General features: G+C 44.7%; 2 protein-coding genes across 2 annotated transcripts; one reads left to right on the top strand and one right to left on the bottom strand.

The window, feature by feature from the left end:
• Window positions 1–2103: 2103 nt before the first annotated feature.
• Window positions 2104–4291, bottom strand: LOC124662203 (asparagine--tRNA ligase, cytoplasmic 1-like). Its single transcript, XM_047200073.1, has 6 exons — window positions 3803–4291; window positions 3271–3705; window positions 2930–3183; window positions 2706–2835; window positions 2453–2511; window positions 2104–2311 (listed from the first exon to the last, which is right to left on the bottom strand). The coding sequence occupies exons 1-6, from the start codon at window positions 4289–4291 to the stop codon at window positions 2128–2130; spliced, it is 1551 nt and encodes a 516-aa protein (XP_047056029.1). The 3' UTR covers window positions 2104–2127.
• Window positions 4292–10723: 6432 nt separating this feature from the next.
• On the top strand, window positions 10724–11944 carry LOC124668540 (11S globulin seed storage protein 2-like). The gene is made up of 2 exons (XM_047205662.1): window positions 10724–11679; window positions 11778–11944. The coding sequence occupies exons 1-2, from the start codon at window positions 10724–10726 to the stop codon at window positions 11926–11928; spliced, it is 1107 nt and encodes a 368-aa protein (XP_047061618.1). The 3' UTR covers window positions 11929–11944.
• Window positions 11945–15314: the final 3370 nt, after the last annotated feature.

The raw sequence follows: 15314 nt of genomic DNA, 5'->3' as shown, positions 1-15314 counted from the left end.
GACACTTCCTTGTTCATCTATCGACACAACAAGGTTACCATGTTCATGCTTATATATGTTGATGATATCATAGTGGCTAGTTCCTCTCAAGCTGCGATTGACAACCTGCTTAAGGTTCTTGGTAAAGCATTTGCTCTTAAGGACCTTGGTGATCTTCATTATTTCTTGGGTCTTGAAGTTCACAAAGTACATAATGGTATTGTCCTTAATCAAGCCAAGTATGCTCAAGATGTTCTGGCTCGTGTTGGCATGACTCATTGCTCTGGATCGCCTACCCCTCTCTCGTCTTCTGAGAAGATCACTGCAAGGGAGGGAGATTTGCTAGGTCCTGGAGACAGTACCAAATACAGAAGTATGGTAGGTGCGTTGCAGTATATTACTCTCACAAGACATGATATTTGCTATGCAGTCAACAAAGTATGTCAGTATTTGCATGCTCCTACCACTGTGCATTGGACTGCTGCAAAACGAATTCTGAGATATATCAAGCATACTATGAGTTTTGGTTTGACTTTTCTCAAGTCACATTCCACACTAGTGTGTGCCTTCTCTGATGCTGACTGGGCTGGCTGTGTTGATGATCGTCGATCAACTGGTGGTTTTGCTGTGTTTTTTGGGCCAAATCTTATTTCCTGGAGCGCCAAGAAACAAGCTACTGTATCCAGGTCAAGCACTGAAGCAGAATATAAGTCAGTTGCTAATGCTACAGCTGAAGTCATTTGGGTACAGTCTTTGCTTAAAGAGCTTGGAGTCAAGTTGAAGCAACCGCCGTGTTTGTGGTGTGATAATTTAGGAGCCACATATCTGGCAGCAAATCCAGTGTTCCATGCCAGAGCCAAACACATTGAGATAGATTTTCACTTCGTCAGAGAACGAGTTCTGAAGAAACAATTGGAGATTCGGTTCATTCCTTCCAAGGATCAAATTGCTGATGGTTTTACAAAACCACTACCTGTAAGGAGTTTTGAAGAATTCAGATTTAATCTCAACTTGTCAAAGTTGTGATTAAGGGAGGGTGTTAGAGATAGAGTTGTCCGTAGTTTAGTCGTATACCGATAGGAGTTCAGATATGTATCGATGGAAGTCCTAGTCGCATACGATGTATTACTTACTTGCACAACAATGTACCTCCCCTATATATCAATGAGATCTGAGACTCGGTGATTATCCGAGTAGACGCATAATTCTACCTGATCTTTAGTTTTTTTACATTGTGAACAAATAGCTCCCCCAGAATCAGTTGCTAGCAAGCACTGTGATGCAATGCTGCTGCATCTGCAGCACCGCTGACGATGGACCAAAGACGAGACATCGCCATGATCGGCGAGTAGTATGGTTTGTCTTGGGACCAGATCGACGAGACAGCTATGAGATCCGCTCATTAGTCAAGTTCATATATAGCTCTCAAAAACGAGGTAATCAGCCGTGATGCATGCTTATTTGTTTAGAATCGAGTGTCTTATCTTGTGAGCAGTATTACACTGGTTCAGAGAAGCTAGCAGCTGAACACCTGATCCATAGGAACGCTAGCAGCTGAACACCTGATCCATAGGAACGCTAGCAGCTGAACACCTGATCCATAGGAACTCGGCATCTCCTGAGTTCTGACTACGAATTTCTGTTGATGGGTCTAACTGAAATGATCACCAGCTGCTAATTAAACAGACAGGTGAGCGAGAAGCATGTCTTACTGACACTTAACCAATAGGAGTCAAGTTTTGCTCTGTATTTCATAACATATCACTCCTTCCTTAATAAAGATCGGCCGTTGGCCTTTCAGATTTCATAATATATCCAGTCGGCAATCAATTACTCTTCCATGGACCGGCTAGCAGCTGGTCTGGCCTTAATCTATGTTTCTATTTCGAATAATAGTTAAATTTGGAACTAATCCTCACATCAATATTCAAGATTGATCTGAATTTTCGGAAATCCAGACTATTTTTATGCTAGCAAATGGACATCATAAACTTGAAGGAGGAAAAAACTTAGAACTATAATATGTACACATGTAAACTCCTAATCTCATTAATCCTACCTGCTTTACGTATATAATACCACCCCAGCCAGCAGTCATATATCAAATTATGGATTTGGTGTTCTTGCTTCCCAGACGAGACCAAATCTTCAGAGGTCAGCCTTCCCAGGGAACCTTGGGAACGGGATGACATCTCTGATGTTGTCGAGACCTGTGGCGAAAAGGAGCATCCTCTCAAAGCCCAGCCCAAACCCGCTGTGCTCCACTGTTCCATAGCGTCGAAGGTCCAAGTAAAATTCATACAACTCCAGTTGCAGACCAGCGTCCAGTATCCTACATGTACAGCAATATGTTGTCAATTATAGCTCACTAAAAATACACCCCATTCATTTGTATTATTATTTTTTATGCAGATGGAGATTGTTCATCACTGAGGTTGATTTAACATTTTAGAACAAAAAAAGGGATTCTTACCGTTGTTTAAGAATATCCAAGCGCTCCTCCCTTTGGCTTCCTCCAATTAATTCACCAACCTAAGAAACGCAACATTGAGCAAATAAGTAATACAAAAAAGTTAAGGTTGAAATATTCAATTTTCAATAGAGGTGTGATAACCTACTTTGACTAGCACACAATGTCACTTTCATGATAAAGGAACCGATACATATGTAAAAAAGTCCAAAATTAAAGTACCGAATTAATGATTCAACAGTTTACGCCCGTATACCTTGGGAACAAGTACATCCATAGCAGCCACGGTCTTTTGATCATCATTGAGCCTCATATAAAATGCTTTTATTCCTATTGGGTAGTTATAAACAATAACTGGCTTCTCAAATATCACCTCAGTCAAATACCTTCAGAATGCAGAAATTCAAAATTACTACAAATTCACAACAAGATATGATAGAAGATGAAAAATAATAACTACCAGATAAAATTCATCTATACCTCTCATGCTCAGACGCCAAATCAATACCCCATTCAACCTTGGTCTGGAACTTTTTGTTACCTTCTGATTCTACCAACATCTCAATAGCCTGTGTATACGAAATGCGTTCAAAAGGAGTCGTGGAAACACGCTCGAGACGCTGGATGGCAGTCTTATCATGTGTTTCAACCATAAACTTCATGTCTTCCAGGCAATGCGTGAGCAACCACTGGCAGAGGTGCTTGACATAACTTTCTGCATAGTTCATAATATCCTGTACATTAATTGCATAGTTTTCGTCAGTACTGCATATCGGCACCACAAGAGTAAACATCGCATACATATTATAGAGGGGACATACCTGCAAGTTTGCAAATGCCATCTCCGGTTCGACCATCCAGAACTCGGCGAGATGCCTGGACGTATGTGAGTTCTCTGCCCGGAAGGTTGGGCCGAACGTATACACGCGGCTGAGAGCACAGGCGTAGGGCTCGGCGTGAAGCTGCCCTGAGACGGTGAGAAAAGCCTGACGCCTGAAGAAATCGTTGTCGAAACCAACACTTCCATCATCATCATCATCAATGTTGCGGGAAATCTCAGAAAGCTTCAGCTTGAGGAGCTCCTTGTCTGCCTTCTGGGCCTGGCTAAACAATGTGGTGACTTGGAACATCTCACCAGCGCCCTCGCAATCGTTGGTGGTCACAATCGGTGTGTGCACGCACAAAAAGCCGTTTTCTTGGAAAAATGAGTGTGTGGCAAATGTGAGCTGGCTCCTCATCCTGGCAACCGCGGCCATCTGCAAAGTGGCTGAATCTTAGTACTGTTGTTAAATTCAGAGGAAATTTAATACTACTACTTGAACATTTGGTTGCTGTTGAGTAATTCTGCCATACAGTTTCGGTGCGGGGGCGGAGGTGGAGGAAGTCCCGGAGGTAATCGAGCCTGAGCCTGCTCTTTGGCAGCGGGTAGGCGGCTGCGTCGTCGACCAAGCCGGCGTGGAGGACGGCGTCGACGCCGAGCTCAATGCGCTCCCTGCTCCGTTTGGTGGGGATCCTGAGCACGCCAGAGACGAGGACGGAGGTGCCCGTGGCCGCGAGGCGTGCGAGCGGCGGCTGCGCCACCTGGGCGGCGTCGACGACGAGCTGGAGCGTCGCGTGGCAGGATCCGTCGTTGACGGCGAGGAAGGCCACGGTGCCGCCGCACTGGACGCGGCCCGTCCTGACCCAGCCGCCGACGCGCACGCGCTCCCCGTCGTAGGCGTCGACCGCGGCCAGGATGGCGCGGATGGGTGTGAGGGTGGCCGCCATCGCAGGCTCCAGGTCGTGAACGTGGGCGGTGGCGGCGATCTCGGCCGCCGCTGCTGCTGCGTCGGGAGCCGCCATGTTGGACATGTTTCTCTTTGTGGCAAGCTTGCGATTTTCGCGGGGAGATTAAAAAGAACCCGGCTTTTTTCCCCTCCAGACTTGGAATTTTGAGCTGAGCTGCGCAGGGGCCAAGCAAGTCCAATAAGATGATTGGGAGACAAGAAACATCTACGTCAACGTTCTTGAAAACTAGAGAAACAGCTACAGTAGGGCTACAACTTGGAACGGTTCTGATACAAACCATCAGCCGGTTCTGATTCAAATCATAGCTAGCTTCGTGCTCGGATTCTGAGTGAACACCACATGCAGTGATGTCATGATGATGTAGCTGTGACATAAATCTATACGACCGTTTTGATTCTTCAAAACAAGTTGATCAATCTAAGTAGGTGTTGTATGCAATATTTGCTGAGAAAGCAAAACCAAAAAAAGCTAGACTTGCCACAACTCGAAACTGTGGCCACACTGCGGGTGCAGGGCCGGCTATATCTTTCAGGTGGCCCTTGGGCGAGCTGATGAAAGAGGCCCCTAAGACTAACATATATATACGCATACAGATATATATAGATACATATATGCCTAGTTTTACTTGCAAAATATTGAAAACTAACATCCAATCATACACTTATCCAACCATACACTTACCGGTATGAGATGTCTATAAATAATTGTTAAAACTAAGCAATGTCCTACAATGATAGGGGAGACAAAACAGAAAGTACTCCCCGAGAGTTTTATTACCTCAAATAAAACAAAATTCCAATGACTACATCGATAATGATGCTCCAGTTCTTAACAAAAAAAATCTTCTTCAAGCATTTCTAGATGCAAAATCATTGAGGATAACTTCAAGATCAATGTTATCCAAGCTATCCTTCTCAATACAACACATAGCCAAGCCATTCAATCTGTTTTGTAACATAGTTGACCAACAATTTTTTAGTAGTTTCAGTTTAGAGATTCAGCTCATGCTACCGCCACCGATAAGCAACTGATACACTTGGGTACCAATCAATGGCAGTAACAAACTAAAAAATCTCAGGCGCTGACATCAAGTCATTGGGCAAAATTACTTGCAACACTTTTAACCCAGATAAAAAAATCATCAAGATCAGCATGAGGCGACAATTTATGAGTAAATTTTTTTGCAAAAGTAGTGCAGGAATTTCCTGGGAACGGATCACAAAATTTTTAATCTGTAAAAAAATAAGAAGGAACGGACAGGCCCTGAGAGCATATCAGTGAAAGGAATTACCTAAACAGTAAGTAACATGAGAAATCGACAGCGCAAGGAAAAGATGTGCAAGCCTGGCATTGGCGATCTGGGAACCTAGAAGTCCAAGCGTCCAGCGACCGGGCTAGGGCGCGAGGCGTCGTCGATCGAGTTTCCTTTGCGTGACTGCTTATCTGCGTCGGTTCTCCTCCCGCTTTTTTCCTTTCTGTTTCGCTGGGCGCATGGGCCATTGGCCATTTTCTAATTTTTTTCAGCATGAATGCATACAAGACTGAGGACAGATGCGTTGAGGGGCTCCCTCAAGGCGGTGGCCCATGGGCGTTGCCCATGGTCGCCTATGGCCAAAGCCGGCACTGCGCGGGTGCACACATATAGACAACAACAAGGTCTATACACGTGCAAACTTTAAAAGCAATCATAAACTAGAACGGTGGATCTCGAGAAGCTTGAATGCATCAATTTTACATGTTTCTTTAACATTTACAATAGAATTATAACTGAATTCTCTAAGTGGCTTCCCACCCGCTTGTCCAACCTAATTTTGTGATGAAGAGATCTCTTGCATCTTCCTACGGTAACGACGTCTGCGTCTAAAATATTGAAGGAGTTGGGGTGGGTACGACAAGTCAAACGCACAACCTGGTTATACACAATCATATAAATTGTAAAACAGACTTTCCTTTAGAAAAAAAAACCATATACACAATCATATGCTTCACAAGGGATAAGTAGAGAAATCAGACGAAGAGATAACGAAGTTTGGAGAGAAGCTTGAGCTAGCTAAGGAGGCGCCAAACAAGAAGATGGAGGAAGAAATGAAAAAAAAAAGGAAAAGGGAAAAGAGAAGATTGAGCTAGCGCACAACTCTACCCAGAAGATAGAGGAAGCGATGAAGAAGGCCGAAGAAAAGGCAGGGCAAGGCAACCCAAAAGATGGAAAAAGCAATGAAGAAAATTGTGGAAGAAAAAAATGCAATTAGAACTTCATTTGGTTGTTGTGCTCGATGAACAAAAGATCAACCCCAATGCAACTAGAATAAAGATGAGAAAGATTCAAAGATATGCTATGACAAGGAAATATATCTACAATACATTATCGATGCTATTGTTATCCTAGTTGTGGTCTTCAATGCTGTCTCATAACGGAGAGATATACTCGGGGTCCTCTCGGTGAGAGATATACGTTATCGGTTGCATATGTATGCCATTAATATAATTCCGACTATTTCTTAATTGGTGATCAATCGGTTTCTTCTTCCTACACCACCTTTTCAAAGTACCTGCATGGTTAGATGTTCGAGCATGGAATGGCTTGTTTGGCAAAGCTAGCCAAGAGGATTTTGATGTATGATGATAATGTTCCTCCATAAGCCACCAATTTTCAAACTTGAAGTTCAACTTTAGCTTAACAAAGTGAGAGTTAGTTGAAACCAAAATCAGAGCATGATCACTTAGCATAGTTCGCAAATTGAAACCATTTGTGTAGGGAAAAACATCACACCACTCTGCATTGGCAAGACATCTATCTAATCTTTCAAAGACCAGAACAGAGGAATAATGCTTGTTTGTCCAACGCACATAATTTTTTAAGGAGACTATTTCAAGACGATGATGATCAATCGCAAAGAGCCAAAGACAATTATAGATTAGGATATTATGATTTAATTAATTATTTTAATTAAACATGTAATACATGCTTATAACTGCACATGTGAAAACATGACGATGTAACAACTACCATGGACACTACTATAAAAATGGCCTAGGTGTAAGATCACTACGAGTGGCGCACCATGCTAGTTGTGTGTCACTGCTGTGCGCCATTGCTAACCCTGTTACCAATGGCACAAGGTCACACATGCGCCACCGCTATATTTCTGCGGGGTCCACCCCTCCCCAGGCTTACCAGTGGTGCACCACAGCTAATCTTCTCGCCTCCAAAATTCAGAATGGACCGCGCCCCTTTACCCTTATCCCCACCCACCTCCCTCCTCCCTCCTCCACACACTTCCTTTATCCTTTCCTCCTTCACTCCTCCTCCATCATCATCATCCTCCTCCTCCTCCTCCTCCTCCTCCTTCTTCTCCTTCTCCTTCTCCTCCACTCATCCTCATCCTCTCCTTATCCCTCCTCTTCTCCTTACCTTCTCCTCGGACGCTGACCCTTCCCTCCTCTTCGGCCGCATGCAGAGCTTCCCGTCACAGAGAACGTGCCAAGATGGATACTAGAACGAAATTTTAAAACACATTGCAAAAAAATCGACAAATCCGTGCAAGATCTGGATCCAAATTTAATTTTTTTTTACCAGTGACGCACCTTTTTTTTTAGCAGTAGCGCACCTCGACGAAATAACAGCGGCCAGTGGCGCACCAGGTGGTGCGCCACTACTACTTCGGTTACCAGTGGTGCACCAGGTGGTGCGCCACTACTATCACTTACCAGTGGCATGATAGTAGTAGCACACCATGGTGTGCCACTGCTAACCAAATTGGGTGCGCCACTACTAAGCTTTTTTCTAGTAGTGGAAACTGCTAACCAAATTGGGTGCGCCACTACTAAGCTTTTTTTCTAGTAGTGGAATAATGCCGGCACGATCTTCTAGCCACGTCTTGGCTTCTCCTGACCTTTCAGAGACAACCACAAGCCTCTCCATTGGCTGCTTCCGCTTCTCCTACCCCGCGTCGCTCACTCGCGACCGCTCGCCGCCTGTTTCCTTACAGGACGCCATGGTGGAGCTTGTCATGGATGCCATAGCCAATCTTGCCACCCCCATACGCCACCGGGCTTTGTAGAGGACAACTCCCCATGAGTGGATTGGTTAGTCTTGGCTTGACCACCGGCGTGGGAGATTGGTGGCCGGCGAGGTTTAATTGGTCATGGCATTGCCTACATGGTCGTTGGAGATAGGTAAGTTTTGGAGTTTTTTTTCTATGGCGCTACAACTTTTACATGTGTGTATAACTTTTATTGTGTAAATATGGGCAAAGTGCTACAATGATTTATGTGTGTATGTTACAGAGAGCCTGCTCCAATGTTACATGCATGTTCTCGTAATGTTGGATAGGTTAGGCAAAAAAAAATTGATGTACACTAGTAGAAAAAGGGCCTTCCGTCCAACCCTTTAGTACCGGTTTCCTTACGAACCGGTACTAAAGGGTGCATTAGTACCGGTTGCACTGCCAGACCTTTAGTACCGGTTCGTAAGGACCTTTAGTACCGGTTCGTGTCACGAACCGGTACTAAAGGGTTTGCGTCAGCCGGAAAAACCTTTAGTACCGGTTCGTGTCACGAACCGGTACTAAAGGTTTTTCCTGCTCCCCACGCACCTCCACACCCCCCTGTGGATCGCCTTTTTTTGCTTTGTAAAATACAAATGAAAATGATAGAAAATTCAAAAAATAAAATGTTTTCAGATTCTTGTATGTTATGCAATCTACTATTCGGTGAAAATAAGAAATTCGAATTTTGACTTTTTTTGTAAAAAAAGTTTGAAAAATGGTAAACCGCATTAACTTTTGCATACGACGTCGGAAAAAAAGTATAATATATCAAAATCATCGTGGGAAAAAATTACATCCGAATTCACCCGGGTTTACCCGGCTAGCCAATTTTTAGATTCTCAAAATTCCAAATGAAAATATGAAGGCATGAAGATTTTAAGTTTTTTCCAAAAATTTAGAATTTATTTTTTATTTTTTATAAATTAAAATTAATAATTATAAGATTTTTTGAATCCCAGAATATTACTATTACTTTTAGCAAATTATAAGATTTTCAAATTTTCAGGTTTAAGGTTTGGCAAAAAAATATTAAAAATTTAAAAAATAAATAAAAATAATACAAATTAAAAAGTTAATTTTATTTATTCAACATTATTATTACATCATTAATTTTGTTTATTAAAAACATTATTTGCAATACAAATAATAAAGAAGTGTGACATTCACCAACATGTTAATAGGATTGATATGATAGTACTATCAACAACATGCGCGCGAAGCACTTGGAAGTGGAACGGAAAGGAACCCGGAAGTTAAGCGTGCTAGTGTTGGAGTAGTGTGAGGATGGGTGACTGACCGGGAAGTTTGACCAAGGGTAAGTAATTGACTAGAGATTAAGTGTAGTTAGAGACTAACGGAAATATTAGAAATTGTGAAAAAAAAGGGAGTGAAAAAAATGGATAAAAAAAAATTAAACGAAATAGTCTTTTTGTGAAAATAAAATTAAAAAAAAGATCTCCAGCCCCGCGGGCACCTTTAGTACCGGTTCGTAAGGAACCGGTACTAAAGGTGGGAGGCCTTTAGTACCGGATCTTTAGTACCGGTTCCAAAACCGGTACTAAAGGCCCTTTCGAACCGGTACAAAAGGGGGGTTTTTCTACTAGTGGTATTGGTTTTTTTGTTTGAGAAACATGATAGAAGCTCACATATACGCACGTACACTCACTCCTATGAACGCACACACGTACCCACACCCTACCCCTATGAACACCTCTGAAACTATAACGTGATTTTTAAGATTTTGCTACAAACAAACAACGACTTGCCACATACTGCTTGTTTTTGCTACATGGGCAGCATGTTTTAGGTGATATAGAATTTTGTTTTGCCTTAGGTCGCGAGTTTTTACTATCCTGGGGAAAAAGTTGCGGACTGATGTTACATACACACAAAGAAATTACTACGTACAAATCATCTTTGCGGTACATGATGGAACTCATGGGATTTGGTTGCATCGGACGGTTCCAAAGACGACTGATGATTTGCATTTTTGCACAGTGGGCTTTAGCCTAGCGTTTGCAACAATCCACACTAGTGGAACGAGTTTGCAACTAAAACCCTGTCCACGTTATAAGAAGCCCGGCCATCATTTAGAAATTATAAGACAGCCGCATGCACGACTTCTCCAGGCCCATACCCAATCACGCTCAACGTTCGTCAACATATATATGTATCGTCAGAAACAAACTAGATGATCCGTTGATGCATGCATATCTTAATCCTATCTGTTCGGGATAACCCTGATCGATCTACTCAGCTATTCAACGGGGGATCGACGATAATCAGTTCGTTAGCTGCAACAAATCATCATTATCCAATCCAACGTAGCCGCACCTATAAATGCACGCCCTCTCGCAGCACCTCCTCCATCTCATTCACATTCTCCTCTCACGATCTCATCGTCCAGCTCCTACCCACGCACGTACACCGATCCACAATGGTGCAGCGCACGAGCAACGCAGAGGTCATGTCCATGGACCTGTCGCCCAAGATGCCCGCCAAGGCCTACGGCGGCGATGGCGGAGCCTACTACGACTGGAGCCCCGCGGACCTGCCCATGCTCGGCGCGGCCTCCATCGGCGCCGCCAAGCTGCACCTGGCCGCCGGCGGCCTCTCCCTGCCCAGCTACTCCGACTCCGCCAAGGTCGCCTACGTGCTGCAGGGCGCCGGCGCATGCGGCCTCGTCCTCCCGGAGGCCGCCAAGGAGAAGGTCATCCCCGTCAAGGCCGGTGACGCGCTCGCGCTCCCCTTCGGTGCCGTCACCTGGTGGTTCAACGCCCAGGACTCCAGCTCGGAGCTCGTGGTGCTCTTCCTCGGCGACACCTCCAAGGGCCACACTCCCGGCAAGTTCACCAACTTCCAGCTCACCGGCGCCACCGGCATCTTCACCGGCTTCTCCACCGAGTTCGTCGCCCGCGCATGGGACCTGGACCAGGACTCCGCCGCCAAGATCGTCTCCACGCAGCCGGGCTCCGGCATCGTCAAGGTCGCCGCCGGCCACAAGATGCCGGTGCCGCTTGCCGAGGACCGCGAGGGGATGGTGCTCAACTGCTTCGAGGCGCCCCTGGACGTGGACATCCCCGGCGGTGGCCGCGTCGTGGTGCTCAACACCGCCAACCTGCCGCTGGTCAAGGAGGTCGGGCTCGGCGCCGACCTGGTGAGGATCGACGGCCACTCCATGTGCTCGCCCGGCTTCTCTTGCGACTCTGCCTACCAGGTCACCTACATCGTGCGCGGCAGCGGCCGTGTGCAGGTGGTCGGCATCGACGGCACCCGTGTGCTCGAGACACGCGCCGAGGGAGGTTGCCTCTTCATCGTGCCTAGGTTCTTCGTCGTCTCCAAGATCGCTGACGACACAGGCATGGAGTGGTTCTCCATCATCACCACCCCCAAGTATATATCTCATTCTTTTTGATCAATTTAATTCACAGTTTGCAGTACCCATCGATTTGTTTTATTAATGTTTGCGTTATGTAAAATCAATCTTGCAGCCCGATCTTTAGCCACTTGGCCGGGAAGACGTCCGTGTGGAAGGCGATATCGCCGGCCGTGCTGGAGTCAGCCTTCAACACCACACCGGAGATGGAGAAGTTGTTCCGCTCCAAGAGGCTGGACTCCGAGATCTTCTTCGCTCCCAGCTAGACCAGCCACACAGCCGTCCATCCATCTCCGGCACCGGCCAGCCATTAGCTTAAAATTAGTTAGTTTCGATTAGTTCGTGATCTCCTCTTTTAATCAGTTATTATATTCTGTAATAAGCCCGAGATATGGATGGTAAATTTTTAGTTATATCAACTCTTGTGAGAACAATTTATATTCGGTTGAGCGAAATCCAGCTAGTAATTTTCGGTTCAATGTGCTGTGCTCGTTTGAAACTGCTACAATGCTATGTATCCAGTATCATTTGTCCATTGGTTTATCACTTGTCGTTGCCAGATTTTTTCATGTAGGTCATTTCATCTATTTGCCTTATAGATTTTGATCTTTTTTTTTTGTCCATTGGTTTATCACTTGTCGTTGCCAGATTTTTTCATGTAGGTCATTTCATCTATTTGCCTTATAGATTTTGATCTATTTTTTGAGAAAAAATAGTTCCATATATGCACCCTTCTTCTTTAAAATTATGTAATTATTACTAGGTCAATACCCCATTTATATTTACTTACTTAATTGCTATTTCATATTTAATGTCCTATTCTTTAGCCAGAAGTATATTTAATCTTGTGGGAGTAGTTGCACGTTTCTAAAAAATAAGTTTAACTTAATATTGCAACAATATCATTTGTTTTTCTATTGCAAAAAACTACTCCAGTAGGTAATGAAAGTGCATTTGGCCGACATACGCATGGACTATCAAAAATCATATCCGTAATTTTAAAAAGACAAGAGTTGCACATTGTGTAGCACGTGAAACTAGACGTAAGTACAACTCACGTTCTGGGTGTACATACAAAAACCGAAAATAAGAAAAAATTACGAATACCCTGCAGCTCATTTGTTGGACTCAAGTTGCGGACATATTTAGTGTCCGAAAATGTGAAATTACATTTAACATACGTATACTTGCACCAGTGGAAAACAGGGCTTCCGTGGAAGCCTTTTGTCACGGGTCCGTCTGGAGCCGCGATAAATGGCCTGACCACGTCGCTCCGAAACCCTTTGCGTTCCCCAGGGCCTTTTGTTGCGGCCTTTTGTCACGGGTCGTGGTACGGTCCGCGACAAAAGGGGCCTGAGGCTTGGCGCCGTCTGCTGGCACCCCTTTTGTCGCGGGTCGTGGTACAACCCACGACAAAAAGGTCAGCCCTATATACACAGCCTGCCCCCACCTCCCTACATTTTTTTCTTGGTGGTGAAAGGTGGAGAGGTTTGTGCTAGCTCTTTTTTTTGTTCTTGTGCACAAGAGGTGTTTGACGAAATGTTTGTGAGGAGGCCACTTGATTTTATTTGATAAGATTTCTTCTCTTTTTGATCCTAAAAGGTTAGCAACTATTTTCTCGTATACATAGTCCGCAAAATACTAATTTTAGCATGGTAATTGCATCTGACACATAATTGTACCTATGATGCAGATGAGTCATCCATGGATGTACGTTGCCGATTCGCTCCCGCTTTCAGAGAGGGCGTGAATTCTTTCCTGCTTGTGGCCGAGGCCAACAAGTCGAAGCAGGGATTTATGTTTTATCCATGTCTGAAATGTAAGAATGAGAAGAATTACTCTTGCTCAAAAGACATTAAGAGCCACCTGCTTCAGTTCGGATTCATGTCCAGCTATAATGTTTGGACCAAGCACGGAGAAGAAGGGGTTATGATGGAAGACGGCGATGAAGAAGAAGATAACGATGACCAGTACCGATCTATGTTCTCTGAATTTTACGATGATACCGCAATGGAAGACAATGAAGCAGATGGAGGTGAAGAACGGGCACCAGATGATCCTGTTGATGATGATGTTCGTCGGGCTATTTCTGATGCAAGGAGAGACTGTGGCACATATAAGGAGAGGTTGCAGTTCGACAAGATGTTAGAGGACCACCACAAATTGTTGTACCCAGGTTGTGAAGATGGGCAGAGAAAGCTGGGTAGCGTATTGGAATTGCTGAAATGGAAGGCAGAGGTCGGTGTGACTGACTCGGGGTTTGAAAAATTGCTGATAATATTGAAGAAGCTGCTTCCAAGAAATAACGAATTGCCCGTCGGTACGTATGAAGCAAAGAAGCTTATCTGCCCTCTAGGATTAGATGTGCAGAAGATACATGCATGCATTAATGACTGTATCCTCTACCGCGGTGAGAAGTGCGAGAATTTGAACAAATGCCTGATATGCGGTGCATTGCGGTATAAGATAAGAAGAGATGACCCTGGTGATGTTGAGGGCGAGCCACCCAGGAAGAGTGTTCCTGCGAAGGTGATGTGGTATGCTCCCATAATACCACGGTTGAAACGTTTGTTCAGAAACAAAGAGCATGCCAAGTTGTTGCGATGACACATGGAAGAACGTAAGAAAGACGCGATGTTGAGGCACCCCGCTGATGGTCGGCAGTGGAGAAACATCGGGAGAGAGTTCATGGATTTTGCAGGTGAGGCAAGGAACTTATGGTTTGGTCTAAGTACAGATGGCATGAATCCTTTTGGGGAGCAGAGTTGCAGTCACAGCACCTGGCCCGTGACTCTATGTATCTACAACCTTCCTCCTTGGTTGTGCATGAAGCGGAAGTTCATTATGATGCCAGTGCTTATCCAAGGCCCAAAGCAACCCGACAATGATATTGATGTGTACCTAAGACCACTAGTTGATGAACTTTTGGAGTTGTGGGCCGAACCAGGTGTACGTGTGTGGGATGAGCACACCGAGGAAGAATTTGACCTACGAGCGTTGCTATTCGTAACCATCAATGATTGGCCTGCTCTTAGTAACATTTCAAGACAGACGAACAAGGGATACAATGCATGCACACACTGTTTAGATGAGACTGAAAGTAAATATTTGGGAAAAAGTAGCAAAAATGTGTACCCGTACAATCGCTGTTTTCTTCCGCGCAGGCATCCCTTAAGGAAAAAAGGCAAGCATTTCAATGGCGAGGCAGAACACCATCCTAAGCCTGTCCCCCGTAGTGGTGCTGATGTATTTGACATGGTCAAGGATTTAAATGTTATCTTTGGAAAGGGTCCGAGGCGATCGACCTGTTCCGAAAGACGCTGACGGACACGCGCCCATGTGGAAGAAGAAATCTATTTTTTGGGAGCTAGAATATTGGAAAGTCCTGAAAGTCCGCTCTGCAATCGACGTGATGCACCTGACAAAGAATCTTTGTGTGAATATTCTAGGTTTTCTGGGCGTGTATGGGAAGACAAAAGATACAACAGAAGCACGTGAGGACTAGGAACATCATAAAGGACTAGACGGCAATCATCCAGGCAAGTTTGAAGGGCCTGCCAGCTATGCTCTTACCAAACAAGAGAAGGAAATATTTTTTGAAGCCGTATTCGGTATCAAGGTTCCGTCTGATTTCTCGTCAAATATAAAGGGA

This window comes from Lolium rigidum, chromosome 6, assembly GCF_022539505.1.
Source record: "Lolium rigidum isolate FL_2022 chromosome 6, APGP_CSIRO_Lrig_0.1, whole genome shotgun sequence".
NCBI classification, from domain to species: Eukaryota; Viridiplantae; Streptophyta; class Magnoliopsida; order Poales; family Poaceae; genus Lolium; species Lolium rigidum.
Note: the sequence above shows the minus strand (reverse complement) of the source record. Positions and strands in the feature narration are given on the sequence as shown.